This window comes from Mesoplodon densirostris, chromosome 2, assembly GCF_025265405.1.
Source record: "Mesoplodon densirostris isolate mMesDen1 chromosome 2, mMesDen1 primary haplotype, whole genome shotgun sequence".
Classification (NCBI taxonomy): domain Eukaryota; kingdom Metazoa; phylum Chordata; class Mammalia; order Artiodactyla; family Ziphiidae; genus Mesoplodon; species Mesoplodon densirostris.
In genome coordinates this window covers 141316820-141337304 of record NC_082662.1, presented here as the reverse complement: position 1 = coordinate 141337304, position 20485 = coordinate 141316820, and the positions used below count along the sequence as shown (strand labels likewise).

The window sequence follows — 20485 nt, the reverse complement described above, 5'->3', positions numbered from 1 at the left end:
GGAGAGGGTTGGGCAATTCTTCACCAAGGAGGTGACATTTGATCTGGATAGTGTATCACGGGGAGGCTGGAGGTAAGAGTATTCATGCTCAAGAGACATCATACGATAATGCTTGAAGGTGTTTAGAAAGTTCCAGGGTATGTTTTGGGAAAGATAAGCACTTGCATGTGGTTGAAGCACAATGTTTTAAGTGAGCAGAAGTAGAGGGAGAGTTGGGAGAGCTGTGGGGACCTAGAGAATTGGGGACCATGGATATTTTTAAGTAAATTGCATTTTAGGAATATAACAGCATCAACATGGAAGGTGGCTTACAGTTGTTGAAGGCTTTTGTTGTGGTGTAGGGTGGGGTGAAAGGAACTAGGAGAACATAAACCAGGACTATGGAAGTGGGTATAAGAGAGAATGACAGATTCTAGTGTTGCTACAGCCAATGTGACAAGACTTGGTGACTCTGAATATGGAAAGGTGGCAAGCGAGAGGAGGCTAGGATGACTCAGGTTTCTAGTCTGGGAGATTGGGTGGTGATTATTACCTTAGCTGAGACAGAAAGCAAAGGTGAAGCAGTGTTGAAAGGAAGATAGTGTGTTTAGTTTAGAATATGTTGGATTCAAGGTGCCTGGGAGATACAAATGAAGCAGCTGGAAATACTGAGCTGAACCTTGAGTCATATTATAACAAATTTTGAAAAAGGGTTTTGTTTTGGTTTGGTTTGGTTTTTGCTTAAATAAGAAATCTAGGAAGTGGTTGCCAGGAACTGGGGGGTGGGAGAAACATGGAGAGGTTGGTAAAGGGATATAAGCTTTCAGCTATAAGATGAAGAAGGTTTGAGGATTTAATGTTAAACATGGTGATAGCACTGTATTGTACAATTGACATTTGCTAAGAGAGTAGAACTTAAACGTTATTTCCAGAAAAAAAAATAAAAGATATGCTTCTATGTGGAATCTAAAACAAACAAACAACAACAACAAAAAACCCAAAACAAATTTATAGAAGACTTGTGGTTACCAGAGGTGGAGGGTGGGGGTGGGGTGGGGGGAGGAATTGGAAGAATGTGGTCAAAAGGTACAAACTTCCAGTTATCAGATAAATAAGTGCTAGGCATGCAATGTACAGCATGATGACTACAGCTAACACTGCTGCATGATATATAGGAAAGTTGTTGAGAATTAATCATAAGAGTTCTCATCACAAGGAAAAATTTCTCCCTTTTATTTTCTTTGTTTTCTTTTTTTAAATTTTAAGTGTTACTACATTTTTAAAATATATATTTATTTATTTATTTGACTGCATCGGGTCTTAGTTGCTGCACGGGGGATCTTTGTTGTGGCGTGTGGGCTCAGTAGTTGCAGCACGTGGGCTCTCTAGCTGTCGTGCTCGGGCTCCGGGTGGTTGCCCTGGGGCATGTGGTATCTTAGTTCCTCAACCAGGGCACGAACCCACATCCCCTGCAATGGAAGGAGAAGTCTTAAATGCTGAACCACGACGGAAGTCCTCTTTGTTTTCTTTTTATTGTATCTATATGAGAAGATGGATGTTAGCTGTACCTATTATGGTAATCATTTCACAATATGTGTAAATCAAATCTTCATGCTGTACAACTTAAACCTATGCAATGATGTATGCCAATTATTTTTTAATGAAACTGGGGGAAAAAGATAAATATGTGATGTGATGGATGTGTTAATTAATTAGATGGGGGAGCAGGGGGAAATCCTTTCATAATGTGTATGCTTGTCAAATCACCATGATGTACACTTTAAGTATCTTACAATTAAGTATCTTACAATTTAAGTATGTCTCAATAAAGCTGAAATTAAAAAAAAAAAAGAAATCCAACTGTCAAAAGTTTTAATTTACATTCAGGATTTCAAGTGAAGAAGAAAGTGTAACAATTTATTTTTGGATTTGCAAAGAAAACTCACAAGTATTTATAACTTTCAAAAGCAGAATAGTTAATTTAAATATTATCCAAGACAAAAAATAATTTGCTAAGATAACCTGTCGGAATTATAGACTTTTCCAGGGTTGAAGACTATGCTCAAGTGGCAAAGAAACCATCTCCTTTGTTAGATATAACATTTTCAGGTGAATTTTATGATGTAGATATCTGCTTTTCTGTAGCTTCAGGGGAAGAGAAAATAATTCCTTCTTATTTTCTGAGATTTCTTTCACCGACTTTTAGAAAGATCCACAGTCATGAGGCTCAGCACAGGAATTTTCTAATTATCAACAAGAGTAAAGGAGGCAGGCCTGAATGGCTCAAAATTGACATGTGGTAAGTAATAGGGCAGAGTAAGATTTTTTTTTTTTTTTTTGCGGTACGCGGGGCTCTCACCATTGTGGCCTCTCCCGTTGCGGAGCACAGGTTCCGGACGCGCAGGCTCAGTGGCTATGGCTCATGGGCCCAGCCGCTCCGCGGCACTTCCCGGACCAGGGCACGAACCCGTGTCCCCTGAATCGGCAGGCAGACTCTCAACCACTGCGCCACCAGGGAAGCCCCAGAGTAAGATTTTTTATTAACAATTGAGTTTATGGAACATGTATGTTTCTGCACTTACAGGAGACAACGGGGCCCAGAGGTCTGTGAGTGATTCATGGATGATGGTCAAAGTCATGGGGTGGATGAGTTCCTTCCAGGAAGACATCCTGGTGAGGGAAGAAGAAGCCCAGGATGGACCCCCCGTGGGTGCCAGCTTTGCTGCTCTGGGTGTGGCACTGGGTTTCACTGTTATCACGGGCCACAGTGAAGACCTGACCAAGACTTCTGGCCCAAGTCCAGCGTGTTTTCCTCTTCACCAGGGCTTAGCTAAAGTCCCCTGGAATTGCAGCCATTGTAATTTTATATCATTATCATGATGATGTTTTGACTCTAGGAGTTCCATTCTGTCAGAATCACGTTCCAACACCAGCTCTGTCACCCTTTTCCTTAACGTTTCTCATGAATATTTGCTATGTGCTGTCCATGCACCAAACCAAGCCCTCTCATCAATTCTGGGAGACATGTGTAGTTATTTTTATTTTATGAAAAAGGAAATTGAAGCTTAGAGGAGCTTAGAGGGCTGAGTATCTTGCCCATGGGTACACAGTTCCCATGTTGTTCCCAGGTTTGAACCTGCATGGCCTGGGTCTGATTCCATGCCCAGGGTCTGGCCACATACTATCCTGCTGTGTCCCCAGCACTGTGTCTGTGGCCCTGTTACAAGACTGCATGATGTAAATCCCTCACCGCAGGGTAGGGTCTGTATGTGTGGCTGCATTTTAGCTCCTGTCATAAACTGTGGTGTTTCCCTCCTTCCCTCCTTACTATCCTATGTTTTATGGTTGATGATATGATAACTTCGGGTTAAGGATGGGGAACAGCCAAGAGTAAAATCGCTAGGGTCTGTTCTTATTAAGATGTGCCTTTTTTTTTTTTTTTTTTTTTTGCGGTACGCGGGCCTCTCACTGTTGTGGCCTCTCCCGTTGCGGAGCACAGGCGGGCTCTGGACACGCAGGCTCAGCGGCCATGGCTCATGGGCCCAGCCGCTCCGTGGCATGTGGGATCATCCCGGACTGGGGCATGAACCCATGTCCCCTGCATCGGCAGGCGGACTCTCAACCACTGCGCCACCAGGGAAGCCCAAGATGTACCTTTTTTAAAAATCAGCTAAAATCTGACCTTGACACAGCAAACACTGTAAGAGTAGATATGGAACAGTGTTATTTTTCTTTAAAACATATTTTAGCACTAGGTGCTTTTGAGTGTAAATTCAACAAACATTTATTGAGCACTTTGAATAAGGCACAGTGCTAGATACCATGTAAGGCATGATTAAGAGCTCACCTTCTGACTTCAAGGAGCTTATGGTCCAGTGGGGAAGACAGACTTCAGATGTCAGTTAAGCCAAGTCAGAATCAGAGTTATAAACACTCAATTGTAATTGGAAGTTGGAGATTGGTCTGGAGGATAGGAGGGGACATTGGAGAAGGGACTGCTAGAATAAGTAGGAATTAAAGAGGAAAGTGTGAGAGGGAAGATGATACGGGCAGGGGTAGGAGGTAAGAAAGTGTTTGGAAATGTCAGGGATGCAGGGTGTCCGGACCAGCTGGATTATAACTAGAAAGTTAGTCATTGGAAACCAGTTTGGTTTCCAATGCCCATTTCTGAAGGATCAGTTCACTGAAATCAGTCTGCTGAATTTATCACATTATCAATTTACTTAATGTTTTTCTAAGATATATTCATTTTGAATACATTCAATGATTATAAATATTCTTTTTGAACATAGCGAATGAATATGTTCTTTGAAGGAGCATTTTCAGTATTTTTGTTACCTGCAACTGTCTCCAGTCTCATCAGACTGCTAGCGCAGAAGGAGTAGAGACTAGAGATCAGGATGGAGGTATTAGGAAAACAGAGAGAGGGAAACAAGAAAGAAAGGGGCTCAGAACCCTGGTCCTGGCTCTTCTCAATTCATTCAGTACAAATTCTGCAAACATATTTTTAGTAACCAACGTATTTGATAAATTGTTGAACAGGTTAAACTTATTTTTTGGTGGAATTGTTCTAGTGGCCATGTCCAGAGCTCATGGGATAGGATGTAACGTGGGGTGGAGTTGCCCACAACTGACAGCAGGTGGAGGACTGAATGTCAGAACTGAGTTTTGGAAAGATAAGTTTAGATGAGTCCTTGCTCAATGAAGAAGTTGGGGCCCTCCACATAGTGAGAAGGGCCACTATGAACTTTTTTCCCCTCAGTTTGGGACAGAAACATCTTTAAGGGAAATATTGAGGGGATTCCCTTTATCTAAATGGATATGCAGTTAGTATGAATTATGGACACATGTGGAGCGTAAGAATCGTGTGGATCTAACAGAAATATCAGAATAAAAGATGAAATTTAGTATTTCATTGGGTCTTAACTTCATATATTCCTTTGAGGACAAAGACTATTTCTAATGTAAATTTAAGGTATACTGTTTATTTCCAACGGGAACAGGAGTGTGGTTAAGAGAAAAACATCCTTCATGATTTTGCTTTAAATATGTCTTTAAATAGTCTGATTAAGTAATGAAAGTATATTTGTCACATATATTTTTATTTTTATTTATATATCTATATGTATCTACATATATCTATATCTATAGATAAAACGATTTTTTTTCCAAAACTGCAAATTGCTTGGTTTATTGCCTTGGTTGACAGTTGTCATGAGGAACTCCCAATGTTATACATGATGATCCAACTCTTTTTCTCTATCGTATCATTTTCTGCTTAAAAAATTTTTTTTTGAACTATTATTATTATTATTTTAATTTTTAAATATTTATTTTTGGCTGCATTTGGTCTTTGTTGCTGCGTGTGGGCTTTCTCTAATTGCGGCAAGTGGGGGCTACTCTTCCTTGTGGTGTGCGGGCTTCTCATTGCGGTGGCTTCTCTTGTTGTTGAGCATGGTCTCTAGGCACACGGGCTTCAGTAGTTGTGGCACACGGGCTCAGTAGTTAAGGCTCGCAGGCTCTAGAGCACGGGCTCATTAGTTGTGATGCACGGGCTTAGTTGCTCCGTGGCATGTGGGATCTTCCCGGACCAGGGATCAAGTCCGTGTCCCCTGCATTGGCAGGAGGATTCTTAACCACAGTGCCACCAGGGAAGTCCTGTTTTGTTTTGTTTTACATTTGTTTCCTTTTCTCTAACTCCTCTGCTGTTTCCTTAGTCAGATCATCTCTGTGGCTCACCTGGCCAATCACAATTGTCTTCTTAATCAACCTCTCCATTTCTCCTCTCTGTTCACTTCAATCTATTATGTATGCATCCACTCTAGTGATCTTAAAGCACAATAATGTGTCACTCTAAGGACATATTAAAAACAAATAAACCAAAACCAAAATCTAAACAACAAACAATGGCTCTTTACTCCCCAAAGAATAGTGTCCATAAGTTCCTAACCTTGGCCCTTACAACCCATTCAGACACACCTATGAGCTGCCCTCCTACTTAACAACCATCTCCAACACCTTACTTTCCAGCCAAATTGTAGTGTTACATACTGCTCCCCCAATTTGCCCTGCATCCATTTTCTAACATCTACAGCATACCTGACTCAGATTCAGCCACCTCCCATCTCTCCACTTGGAATTAATCTCTCTTAAGAGCAGAGTGCTTCTGCAGAGGTTAACACCCACTGTTTTGTGTTGTAACATTTGTGCACCTATATTTTCTTTCACTCTAGGCTGTAATTTCTTCAAGACATGGATCCCATAGTATTGATCCTAGTGCTTTATGACAAGTAGGAATTCAATGATTGTTTATTAAATTGAGTTCTTTCAGCAGAAAAGTGTCAGCGAAGCAACAGAGAGCTCCAATTATGATCCTTCACAGAAAGGGGACAATGGCATCTTGGCCTTTCTCTGGGCCCTGGAGAGTCTCTGATCCAATTCTGTTCCAAGTGACCCTGGTTGCTGCTCTGTTGGCTACTGTTCTTGGTGAGTAATAGGGAGACAAGTTCAGATTGTCAACAAACATTCAAGATCATCTACTCATTCACTTTCAAGACTAGCGAAGAGCTGATTAAGCTTTTAGCAGAAATCCAGCTTCAGCAACAAAGGGTTTATTTGATCAGAAGTTTGGAATTTATTTGGAATTCTGAACTTAAGGTGATTTGGAATTATTTAGAATATAGGGGGAATTTGCTTTACCCATAAAAGAGTCCATTTTATAGACATTTTCCCTTAGAATTTCTTCTCCAGGAATTTCCAAAACTATTTGTCCCCAACCAAGACTTGAAACAAATCTGTATTATCTGTCAGCCTGACTAAACAATCTTCACTGTCTGTGGGTTTATCCAGAATGGACAGGGGAAGTATATTATTCTACTGCGGCTCCTGAAAGGTAAATCAGCCCTATATTTCATTCTTGCAGGCAAAGCAGGATAAAGATTTTTATGCTTCAAGGGCTCTATACGTCTCCCTTCAGATCACTCAAAATCCAAAGGGTACAAAAGAGTACAAGTGAGAAATGTTATTCTCATCCTTCTCCCAGCCACCCAGTTTCTGTTCCCTGAGTCAACCTATGTTACATAATGTTATTATTAATGAAATAATGTTTCTGTTGAAGGAAATTGTAGGACTTCTGGATTTGCATGGATATATCTGAGTCAGCAGATATGAGGAAACTGATAGGCTGATGAAATCATGTCTGCCATCCTTTTAAGTTAAATCACCTCATTTACAGGAGAGAAGGGGTGAAAAATTTATGGCTTTTACCAGTATCATTGTCATTAATCAACAAACATGTATTACTAATTACTGGATTCACTGAACAGTGGGGATAATAGCAGTTACTATTTTTCTTGATTAGAGGAGAAAAGAATGGTTCCTGCTCTAAAGTAATGCTACTGAAATTTTAAGATGCTGTGTCCCAAGCTATAATTTTGGTGTTTTGTCATTTTGGTGTCCAGGCAATTGTGGTCCTCCCCCTTATTTACAATTTGCTTCTCCAATAAATGAGTTGAATGAGACAGAGTTCGAAACTGGAACTACTCTGAAATACAGCTGCCGCCCTGGCTACAGTAGGACAACTTCAAGAAGTCACGGTCTTACCTGTGACTCAACAGGCAGTTGGAAATACAGGGACTTCTGTGTCAGTAAGTATGAACATTTATTTTTCTTATTTGTGCTTTTTACTTCTTTGCAAATTTATCTCAGGAACTAAGCTTTATGAATGCAAATGAGTGTCTTTGGTCACTAAGAAACAATTCGGTTTGTCAGTTACTGATTTCAATGTACACATGTGCGCCACTTTTTGAAAAACATAAACAAACAAATGAATAAAACAAAAAAATTAGGAGCCACCTAGTTGCATTGGAAAATGTCTATCCTTTACAATATATTCAGTAAGAAATTTTTTTTGGAAGTGAACTACAAATTCAATTTTAGTACATTGAAAATTAGATTCACTCTATAAAATCATAAAAAGTTATGTTGCTAGAAAATGGCAATGCAGTTTTCAAAGAAACCTCACCCCAAATATATGCTGTGTTTGGAAGAAGATGCTGTGATTCACTTAGTTGAGAATAAATTCTGTGATGTTTTTCCAGTTGTAGGGGTATACACACACAATCTATACATTTTTGTTTCTTTGTGACCAAGGACATCCATGTTGAGTGGCTTAAGTTCAAAGTACATGCTGGAGATGTAGAATGGAGCTTAGCTCCCTGGTCAGTGTGTTAAATCCTGGGCCATAGACTTCATTACCACAGTGATCCATCAGCTCTCTTTTCTAATGCCATATCCATGAGTACATGGAATCACTAATCATCATTTTAATTTTTCTCTCAGAGAAACGATGTGGAAACATGGGAGAATTACTTAACGGGCAAGTGACAGCTAAGACAGATTACTCTTTTGGATCACAAATAGAATTCAGCTGTTCAGAAGGGTGAGTGAGAGGCAAGCTAGAGACAATACTTTTCTTTTAAATTAATTTTTAAAAATAGCTAATGCATTCATATATTTTAAAAAAAGATATAAAAAGATATACACTGAGAATTCTCACTTCCATTCCATTGCCATTGCACCATTCCTTTCCATCCTTAAACAGGGACCCACCTTTACTGGCTTCTTATGTACCTTTTCAGTGTTTACTTTTACATATACAAGCTAAGAAATTAGTATATATTTTTATTTTGCACCTTTCCAATAACAAAAGTAGTTTTGAATCTTGCTTTATTTTTTACTTACCAATATAAACAGGAGATAGCTCTATGTTTGTGCATAGAGAGGTCTCTCATTAATTCCCTTTTACAACTGCATAGCATTTTATTGTGTGATGTATCATGGATTAGTAATCTCTTTGATGGATCCATGAATATTTCCAATCTTTTGCTGTTCTAAACTATGCTCTAATACATAACCTTGTACATATAAGTTATATCTGTATGGTAAATTCCCAAGGTGGGATTCCTGGGTCAAAGAATACATATATTTGAAAATTTGAAAGTTATTTGCAAATTGCTCTCTGTAGGAGTTACATGGTTTTGCAGAGTATACAAATGTCTGTCTCTCCATAACCTTTGCAACTAAGTGTGCTGTCAAACTTTCAAACCTTGTAAAAATTTTGAAAATTTTCCTATTTTAGAGGTAACAATGAAATCTTACTATGGTTTAAATGTATACTTCACTTATTCTGAGTAAAATTGAGCATATTTTAATATTTTCAAGAGATGTTTACACTTATTGTGAATAAATATTTGTGAATTACTTGGCATGTACTTTGCCTATTTTTTCTATTAACCTGTTGACCATTTTATTCTTAATTTCTAAGATATATACATACACCTATTCACATGAATCTATGTGTATTAGAGTTTAGACCTTGTTTCTGATATGAACTGCAACTTTTCCCCCAAGTATATTATTTTTCTTTTGACTTGGCTTTAGTATGTTTTTTCTTGAGGAGAAATTTTTTATGTTGTCAAATTTATCAGTCTTCCTTTTTAAAAGGCTTCTGAATTTTAGGTCATAATTTAAAAGGCCTTCCCAAATACAAGATTTTGAACTATTTGCCTAGATTTCTTCTACTACATTCTATGTTTACATATTTTTTAATATTTAAAGCTTTGATCCATTTGGAGTCATTATAGAGTATACAGTATGAGGTACATGTCCCAGTCTGTATTTTTCCATATGGCTTTCCTGTTATCCATACATTATTTATTAAAAAGTCCATCTTCGTATGACTGATTCACTTTGTTATAAAGCAGAAACTAATTAAAAAATAAATAAATAAATAAAAGGTTAAAAAAATAATTAAAAACAAAGCACAGTTAAAAAATAAATAAAAATAAAAAGTCCATCTTCAATTTAATGATATGAGAGTGTTTTTTGATACTATATGAAATTCTTATATATATCTGTGTTTATTTCTGGACTTTCTATTCAATGCCATTGTTTTGCCTATATATTAATATACACATCTCACAGTCATCTACTTACTGATGTTTTATAATATGCTTTAATAATAATATGGGTAGTCCTATCTTATTACCTTTCTTTTCTAGGATTTTCCTGACAATATGTGTTTGTTTATTTTTCTATGTGAACTTTAAAGTTAGGCATATTTAAAAATCAGTGTTGGACATGGAGGCTAAACAATACGTTGCTAAATAAACAAGAGATCACTGAAGAAATTAAAGAGGAAATCAAAAAATACCTAGAGACAAATTACAATGAAAAAATGATGATCCGGGCTTCCCTGGTGGCGCAGTGGTTGAGAGTCCGCCTGCCGATGCAGGGGACACGGGTTCGTGCCCCGATCCCGGAAGATCCCACATGCCGCGGAGCGGCTGGGCCCGCGAGCCATGGCCGCGGAGCCTGTGTGTCCGGAGCCTGTGCTCCGCAATGGGAGAGGCCACAGCAGTGAGAGGCCCGCGTACAGCAAAAAAAAAAAAAAAAAAAAAAAAAAAAAAAAATGATGATCCAAAACCTGTGGAATGCAGCAAAAGCAGCTCTAAGAGGGAAGTTTATAGCAATACAAGCCTACATCAAGAAACAAGAAAAATCTCAAATAAACAATCTAATGTTACACCTGAAGGAACTAGAGAAAGAAGAACAAACAAAACCCAAAATTAGCAGAAGAAAAGAAATCATAAAGATCAGAGTAGAAAAAATGAAATAGAACAAAGAAAAAAATAGCAAGGATCAATAAAACTAAAAGCTGGTTCTTTGTGAAGATAAACAGAATTGATAAACCATTAGCCAGGCTCATCAAGAAAAAGAGGGAGAGGACTCAAATCAATAAAATTAGAAATGAAAAAGGAGAAGTTACAACAGACACCACAGAAATACAAAGCATCCTAAGAGGCTACTACAAGCAAATCTATGCCAATAAAATGGACGACCTGGAAGAAATGGACAAATTCTTAGAAAGGTATAACCTTCCAAGGCTGAAACAGGAAGAAATAGAAAATATGAACAGACCAATCACAAGCACTGAAATTGAAACTATGATTAAAAATCTTACAAGAAACAAAAAAGTACAGGACCAGATGGTTTCACAGGTGAATTTATCAAACATTTAGAAAAGAGCTAACATCCATCCTTCTCAAACTCTTCCAAAAAACTGCAGAGGAAGGAACACTCCCAAACTCATTCTATGAGGCCACCATCACCCTGATACCAAAACCAGACAAAGATACTACAAAAAAGAAAATTACAAACCAATGTCACTGATGAATATAGATGCAAAAATCCTCAACAAGATACTAGCAAACAGAATCCAACAGCACATTAAAAGGATCATACACCATGATCAAGTGGGATTTATCCCAGGAATACAAGGATTCTTCAATATATGAAAATCAATCAATGTGATACACCATATTAACAAACTAAAGAACAAAAACCATATGATCATCTCAATAGATGCAGAAAAAGCTTTTGACAAAATTTAACACCCATTTATGATAAAAACTCTCCAGAAAGTGGGCATAGAGGGAATCTACCTCAACATAATAAAGGCCATATATGACAAACCCACAGCAAATATCATTCTCAGTGGTGAAAAACTGAAAGCATTTCCTCAAAGATCAGAAATAAGACAAGGATGTCCACTCTCGCCACTATTATTCAGCATAGATTTGGAAGTCCTAGCCACGGCAACCACAGAAGAAAAAGAAATACAAATTGGAAAAGAAGAAGTAAAACTGCCACTGTTTGCAGATTATATGGTACTATACATAGAGAATCCTAAAGATGCCACCAGAAAACTTCTAGAGCTAATCAATGAATTTGGTAAGGTTGCAAGATACAAAATTAATGCACAGTAATCTCTTGCATTCCTATACACTAGTGATGAAAAATCAGAAAGAGAAATTAAGGAAAAAATCCCATTTACCATTGCAACAAAAAGAATAAAATACCTAGGAATAAACCTACCTAGGGAGACAAAAGACCTGTATGCAGAAAACTGTAAGACACTGATGAAAGAAATTAAAGATGATACCAACAGATGGAGAGATATACCATGTTCTTGGATTGGAAGAATAAATATTGTGAAAATGACTGTACTACCCAAAGCAATCTACAGATTCAATGCAATCCCTATCAAATTACCAATGGCATTTTTTACAGAATTAGAACAAAAAATCTTAAAATTTGGATGGAGACACAAAAGACCCCGAGCAGCCAAAGCAATCTTGAGGGAAAAAAATGGAGGTGGAGGAATAAGACTCCCTGACTTCAGACTATACTACAAAGCTAGAGTAATCAAGACAATATGGTACTGGCACAAAAGCAGAAATATAGATCAAAGGAACAGGATAGAAAGCCCAGAGGTAAACCCATGCACCCATGGTCAACTAATCTATGACAAAGGAGGCAAAGATGTACAATGGAGAAAAGACAGTCTCTTCAGTAAGTGGTGCTGGGAAAACTGGACAGCTACATGTAAAAGAATGAAATTAGAACACTCCCTAACACCATACACAAAAATAAACTCAAAATGGATTTGAGACCTAAATGTGGGACCAGACACTATAAAACTCTTATAGGAAAACGTAGGAAGAACACTCTTTGACATAAATCACAGCAAGATCTTTTTTGATCCACCTCCTAGAGTAATGGAAATAAAAACAAAAATAAACAAATGGGACTTAATGAAACTTCAAAGCTTTTGCACAGCAAAGGAAACCATAAACAAGACAAAAAGACAACCCTCAGAATGAGAGAAAATATTTACAAACGAATCAACAGACAAAGGATTAATCTCCAAAGTATATAAACAGCTCATGCAGCTCAATATTAAAATAACAAACAACCCAATAAAAAAAGTGGTAGAAGACGTAAATGGTCATTTCTCCAAATAAGACCTACAGATGGCCAAGAAGCACATGAAAAGCTGCTCAGCATCACTAATTATTAGAGAAATACAAATCAAAACTACAATGAAGTATCACCTCACACCAGTTAGAATGGGCATCATGAGAAAATCTGCCAACAAGAAATGCTGGAGATGGTGTGGAGAAAAGGGAACCCTCTTTCACTGTTGGTGGGAATGTAAATTGATACAGCCACTATGGAGAACATTATGGAGCTTCCATAAAAAACTAAAAATAGAATTACCATATGATCCAGCAATTCCACTACTGGGCATATACCCAGAGAATACCATAATTCAAAAAGACATATGCACCCCAGTGTTCATTGCAGCACTATTTACAATAGCCAGGTCATGAAAGCAACCTAAATGCCCATCAACAGATGAATGGATAAAGAAGATGTGGTACATATACACAGTGGAATATTACTCAGCCAAAAAAAGGAACAAAAGTGGGTCATTTGTAGAGGCGTGGATGGACCTAGAGACTGTCATACAGAGTGAAATAAGTCAGAAAGAGAAAAACTAATATTGCATATTAATGCATATATGTGGAACCTAGAAAAATGGTATAGATGAACTGGTTTGCAAGGCAGAAATAGAGACACAGATGTAGAGAACAAACGTAAGGATACCAAGGGGGGAAACTGGTGGGGGGTGGTCATAGTGTGAGGAATTGGGAGATTAGGATTGACATATGTACACTAATATGTATAAAATTGATAACTAATAAGAACCTGCTGTATAAAATATAAATTAAATTAAATTAAAAAAAGAAAAAAAAATCAGTGTTGCATTAGCTTTTAACTTAATTTTAGGAGAATAGATTTTTTTTTTAATGTTGAGTCTCCCTAGACAAGAATATGTTACTGTGGGGAAGGGAAACCTTTCCCCTTAGCCTCTTAGGGTCTCTGGCTAGGCTTGAGAATTAGGTTGACATAGATTAATAGGAGAAAAGTATATCAATCTTACTTATATATGTACATGGAAGCCTTCACAGGAAAATGAAGAACCTCAAAGTGGTTAGGCCTAAGTGCTTATATATTAGATTGATGAAAGAATAGTAATTGTGGAAAAGTACCAAAATATATAGGGAGGCTAAAGGGAGATAAGCATTATTTTTAACAAGGCCTTCAGTACAGATTTCTCTGTGAAATCAATACTCCACCTCTGGTGATAAAAATGTTCTTTCCTCCTGGTATAGAAAAGGCATCTTTCACATGGGAGTTTGATCTGCTTTCAGGAAGAAAAGGGGAGGTCAGAAACCTCTCCTTGCATCTGCTGATTTTCAGGTGTCTTTAGCTGAAAATAATCCTGATGCCAAAGTGGCCTATTTTGGGGTGGCATGTTCTGCCCCATTCATTTTAGTGTTTTTCTCTTGTTTCTTCAAGAATGTTTCAACATTATCTTAATACAGATCTTGCATTTCTTGAAGTGTTTAAACCTAGGCATTTTATTTTTGCTATTTTAAATTGGGTCTTTTCTTCCATTAAATATTCTAACATTATATATATTTATATATATATATATATATATATATATATATATATATATATATATATATACTATTGATTTCTGCATGTTAACTTGATATCTAAGCTAACTTTCTCAATTCTTTTATTATTCATAATAGTCTTGCAGTTGAATTCTCTTGGGATTACCCAGTTTCCAATCATATCCTCTGTAAATAGTGATTATTTTACCTCTTACTTTCCATTTTTTATGTTTCTTTTATTTTAATTTCTTTTTCTTGTCTATTTATATCAGTTAGTTATATTAGTCAGGACGCATTCAGAGAAATATAAATATAAATAATATCATATCTATGTTTCATATATATACATATATTAAAAAAACATCCAGTTAGGGTTAGGGTTAGGGTTAGGGTTAGGGTTATATATACATAAATATAAAATAAGGGATTTACTACAGGAATCTGACTTGATAGAGTACTGGCAGCTGGTGAAGCAGTGTACAGGAGACTGTTTCTTCTACGTTTGCTAACGTGGCCTGAGGTCAGCAGGGCAGGTAGTCAAAAAGGGAAGGTGGATGTGAAGTGAGAGATGCAAAACCAAAATGGGACCCTCATGGTTGAGTGGAGTATAGACTGGAAGTCACAGTATGGATTAGAGCATACCCATGAGTATAGACTGGGGTTCACATTGTTCTTTCACTGCCTCTTAGCCTTCAGCTTCAAAGATTGGAAGGTCTTGTAGAAGTTGTTGCCCTTCCCCACAGTGCTAATGTACTTGGATCAGAAGTTGGAGTACATGAAGGAGGACATCCTCCAGGAGCTGGGTTTGCTGTAGTCCTGGCTGTGCCCAATGCCAATAAGGTGATAACACAGAGAAGCAACAATATGTGTGAACTGCAGTCACGTCTTGTGCTCTGCTCTGACCTTTCAAGCATATACAGAACTTGGCTATTAATTCATTTCCATCGTCTCTTATGGACAACACTAACTTGGCGCTATGCATGGAAGAAAATTCTGGAAAATGTAATTTCTGCTTAGTTAAGTTGACATAATTTGAATCTACCAGGGTCCATCCCTTGTCAAATTTGGTATTTATATGCACTTGTTTTAACCATACTTAGCTTAACTTCCAGATAAAAGCAATAGCAAAATTATGCTTCCAACTTACATAATGCAACTATACCTCATAAAACTGAAAACATGCTAACTCTCTCCCCCAAAGACAATCCTCTTTAAGCAAAGTCATACCTCCCCTTTGATATCCTGTAATTTAAATACTGAGATATAAGCTAAACTACTATTAACACATCTTGTTTAGATGGTAGAGGGATGAAAAAAATAAAGAGAAAAAAATTTAATTTAGACCAAATCTATTCATATGAAAATAAGAAAGAAATGTTTATAACTATTATGGTCCTTATTTCTGCAACTGGTCATGTGGTTGTAGTTAGTATTTATAACTACCTGCTTCTATTACTCATTCCATATCCACTTTACCCTCAGCAACCACTTCATTTGATCGTGGTTCCTTGCGTAATGGGATCACCTGAACTTTTATTCTTGAAGGGTCTGGGCCATTAGCAGTCCTGCTTGTATTGGGTTGTTATAGTTTTCATTGACTTTAATTAGAGGGCATGAAAATAATACAAAAATGTGCCCAGGAAATCTCCCTGCTTTCCAGACGTATACATCATCACCATTGTTGCTTTTAAGCAACCCAATTTCCCATGGCTAATCAGGATTAATCACCTCAGTCAGGAAAGTAACACCCTTCTTTGTCTGTTTATTCATTTGCTTGAGGACCCAGACTTGATGAGACCCAACTTCAAGTTTAATTTGCCAGGTAATTTGCCAGATAAAATACAGGATTCCTGGTTTAATTCTAGTGCAAGTATGTCCCATGCAATACTTGGGGCATGCTTATACTAAAAAATGTTTATTGTTTACCTGAAATTCATGTTTAACTAGGCATCCTGGTTATTTGCTAAATTGAGCAACCTTAGTTTAATGGAACTTTTGCTGTGGTAGAAGCATTCCTCCATTGGTTACTAAGACTTCCGGACTAACAGAGAATATTACTTGTATTATTTCTACTTTTTAGAATTTGTTAAGGTTTCTATGTTTTAGAATATTATGTACTTCATAATATATAATAAATTTTAATTGATATTCCATAGGTACTTGAAATGAAGTTACATTGTTTACTATTAGTATACAGACTTTGATATATACATAGCAGGTATACTTTATTTATTAGCTCTTTTGAATCTTTAATTATGCTTTCCTTTATATATCTCAAGCTTAAAGATAAGAATTAAAGTAAACTAATTTCATAATTATTTAATATTACAAAAATTCTTGATAAATAATAGCATACTTTTCTTATGTCCCATGTATTTTTTTTGTTAAAATTGCTACTACATATTTTGGTACATAAATATTTATAGCTCTTCACTGCAAATCAAAATCTTTAACACCATAATATGCCCATTTTGTGTAATTTAAGGATGTTGATTCTGATGTCCAGTTTATAGGATATTAAAACCAGTATCCCTTATTTTCTTTTTGTTTGCATTTGCTTTATATAACTTTGCCCCTCCTTTTGTTTTTAACCTATCTGAGGTACTTTTAGATTTGTCTCCTGTATACAACATAGAGTCGAATTTTGTTGCAACTAAAAGGTCTTTTTCTTTCAAAAGGAGACAAGTCCAATTACATTTATTGATATTAGTGATACCTATAGGTTTAATTTTCTCATATTATTTCATATTTTATACTATATGTATATATGTGCAGTTTTATATATATATATATATATATATATATATATATTTAGGAGAGTTCAAAATTTGATTCTAGTGGTTACCTGTATATAATTATTATATACCTTTATATAATTATATATACCTTTAAATACCTTCTTTATTTCTATCTTTATTTTTAAACTTGTTCCTTGTTATAAGTAACAGTAAACTTATCTTGTACTCTCTCCTTCCCTCCCCACCCCTCTGTCTTTTCTACCAGTAAATTTATGTCATTTGTATTATCTTAGTGTTTACTTTGTATTCAACATTAATGTTAAGTACTTATATATGTCTATAGGTTGATTTTACTTCCAGCACTTACAGATGAGGCAATCAGTGAGTGTGGTTTTTTTTCCACTCTCTCCCTCATATCCTTTTTTTTTTTTTTACAATTATCCATTTTATTTATAGGCATTTACTTATTAAGGAAAGATACTAAAGGGCACTAGACCAACTGTGAAATCACTTAGAAAGTTCTATGAGAGCAGAAACCATATGGACTATTTCCATTTCATCCTACCACAACTATACTCCCCCCAACTCAGGACCTGTGACTTAAAGATTTTTTTTTTTTTTTTGCACACAGAGGTTATTCTAAACATAGTGATTGCAGACTGCAACAACAAGGCTGTAACTCTAGACTCTTACTCCATGAATACATCATGACTTTTTGTTCTCAAGATATACTACCAAGATGAAATGGCCTAAATTGCTTATATATTAAAATTAAACCCAACAATCACTTTGCATTGAGAAAGCCAAGTAATTTTATATTAAATAGTAAATAGGCTTAAAATGACCTTTGGGATTGGAAGGACTCAAATGGATAAAATTGAAAGTTACATCCTATCTTAGTTTCCCATAATCTCTTAGGATTATTCAGAAGCAATGCTTAAATATACATAGTAAGGGAAATAAACAATTATAGAGAAAGAAGAGAAAAAATGAGTGTGGTTAAAAAGTATCCTACATTAAAAGAATTTTAATATCCTGCATTTCATGCATCTGCAATGAAACCACAATTTTGTAGGTGTTTCATTCTTTTAAGATGAAAAGGTTTTTAATATATATTTGGACAAAGAGTGATATCTATATCCACGTATCTATATATCTATATCTCATATAGATATATGTGCTGGTTTTTAAATGAGTAAAGATAAGCTATATTGACATAGTGAAGAATGTGCCAGCTTTGGCAATACAGAAGGACTGAATGGAAGAAGCATTTAAATTTAAATCAGTAAACTACACTTCTGTTTCTAACACAAACTGTGTAATCCTAAACAGATCAAACTAACTCTTTGTAGGTCCTTTTCGTCTCTGTGTTTCCCACTTAGAGAAGTTCCTTTAGCATTTGTTGTAGAGATGGTTTGGTGGTGCTGAATTCTCTTAGCTTTTGCTTGTCTGTAAAGCTTTTGATTTCTCCATCGAATCTGAATGAGATCCTTGCCTGGTAGAGTAATCTTGGTTGTAAGTTCTTCCCTTTCATCACTTTAAGTATATCATGCCACTCCCTTCTGGCTTGTAGAGTTTCTTTTGAGAAATCAGCTGTTAACCTTATAGGAGTTCCCTTGTATGTTATTTGTCATTTTTCCCTTGCTGCTTTCAATAATTTTTCTTTGTCTTTAATTTTTGCCAATTTGATTACTATGTGTCTCAGCATGTTTATCCTTGGGTTTATCCTGTATGGGACTCTCTGTGCTTCCTGGACTTGGGTGGCTATTTCCTTTCCCATGTTAAGGAACTTTTCGACTATAATCTCTTCAAATATTTTCTCAGGTCCTTTTTCTCTCTCTTCTCCTTCTGGGACCCCTATAATGCGAATGTTGTTGCATTTAATGTTGTCCCAGAGGTCTCTTAGGCTATCTTCATTTCTTTTCATTCTTTTTTCTTTATTCTGTTCCGCAGCAGTGAATTCCACCATTCTGTCTTCCAGGTCACATATCCATTCTTCTGCCTCAGTTATTCTGCTATTGATTCCTTCTAGTGTAGTTTTCATTTCAGTTATTGTATTGTTCATCTCTGTTTGTTTGTTCTTTAATCCTTCTAGGTCTTTGTTAAACACTTCTTGCATCTTCTTAATCTTTGCCTCCATTGTTTTTCCGAGGTCCTGGATCATCTTCACTATCATTATTCTGAATTCTTTTTCTGGAAGGTTGCCAATCTCCACTTCATTTAGTTGTTTTTCTGGGGTTTTATCTTGTTCCTTCATCTGGTACATAGCCCTCTGCCTTTTCATCTTGTCTATCTTTCTGTGAATGTGGTTTTTGTTCCACAGGCTGCAGGATTGTAGTTCTTCTTGCTTCTGCTGTCTGTCCTCTGGTGGATCTCCTATTTTTGTTAGTTATATCATCTCAGCTTGTCAGAGCATATAACATTTATATTTCATTCAGTCACTCTTAACCACACCTTTTTGTCTTAGATCTGCATGCTCAGTACTCACTATCAGTTGTTTTTTGCTTTTGTTTTTGCTAGCTTCTCCTGTAATCTCTTGGTTGGCTATAGTTTGTCCTCTGGTGATTCCAAGGAAAAGTCTTTGAGTGAAAATTACTGTTGAATTATTGCAGTTTTAAATACTGTCTGAGGCTTTGCTACTTAAAAGATAATGTGGCTGTATCGTCCTTGGCTCATACTTTCTTTTCTTGAATATCTTATAGATAATGTTGTGTCTGTTTTTCTGGAGGATGTTGCTTTAGAGAACTCTGGGATTTTTACTCTTATATGTGACTTAGTCTTTGCTTGGCTGTCCAAAGATATTCTTTATCTTTGAAATCTGGTAATCCAACTCTTAGTTGTTTTGATATGGACAATTTGGTTCAATTTTTCTTTGCTATATGATGTACAATTTTAAAATGTAGATTAAAATATTATTTTATTTCTGTAATGTTTACCAGAAATATATCTAAAGATAGCTATTTTGTTCTGTTTTGTGTTCCTTCTTCAGGTTGTCTAATTAAGTATATGTTGATTCTCCTATACTTGTCATCTATATCTAACATTTTTTCTCCATTTTTTGATATTACTGTTTCATTTTGTTTGATCTTCTCATGTTTATCCTGTTTCCCTTACTGTGTATGGCTCCCAAGAGGGAAAGTGAGAAGATTCAGAACTAACATCCTGTTGGAACACCAAAGTGTTCCTATTGGAATAACCAAAAACAACACTTTTCACTTGGTTTCCTGGCTAGGTTAGAAAAATTACATTTTTAAGAAATTTCAAGATAAAGAAATGCTTAATTCTTATTGTAGCTTACCTTATTAAAATGACTATTAAATTATCATTAAAAAGTTATTGGTAAATAAATTTCAGGACCTCTTAGATTGCTGAAGGTAACATTTATGTTAGTGTTCT

At 36.2% G+C, this 20485-nt stretch overlaps 1 protein-coding gene across 1 annotated transcript in view; it reads left to right on the top strand.

Annotated features, from left to right (window-relative positions):
* LOC132476362 (C4b-binding protein alpha chain-like) overlaps nt 1-20485 on the top strand; it is a 42952-nt gene that overhangs the window by 1911 nt on the left and 20556 nt on the right. The window contains 3 exon segments of the mRNA XM_060078266.1: nt 6311-6465; nt 7440-7625; nt 8320-8419. Coding sequence (XP_059934249.1) covers nt 6311-6465; nt 7440-7625; nt 8320-8419 — 441 coding nt within the window.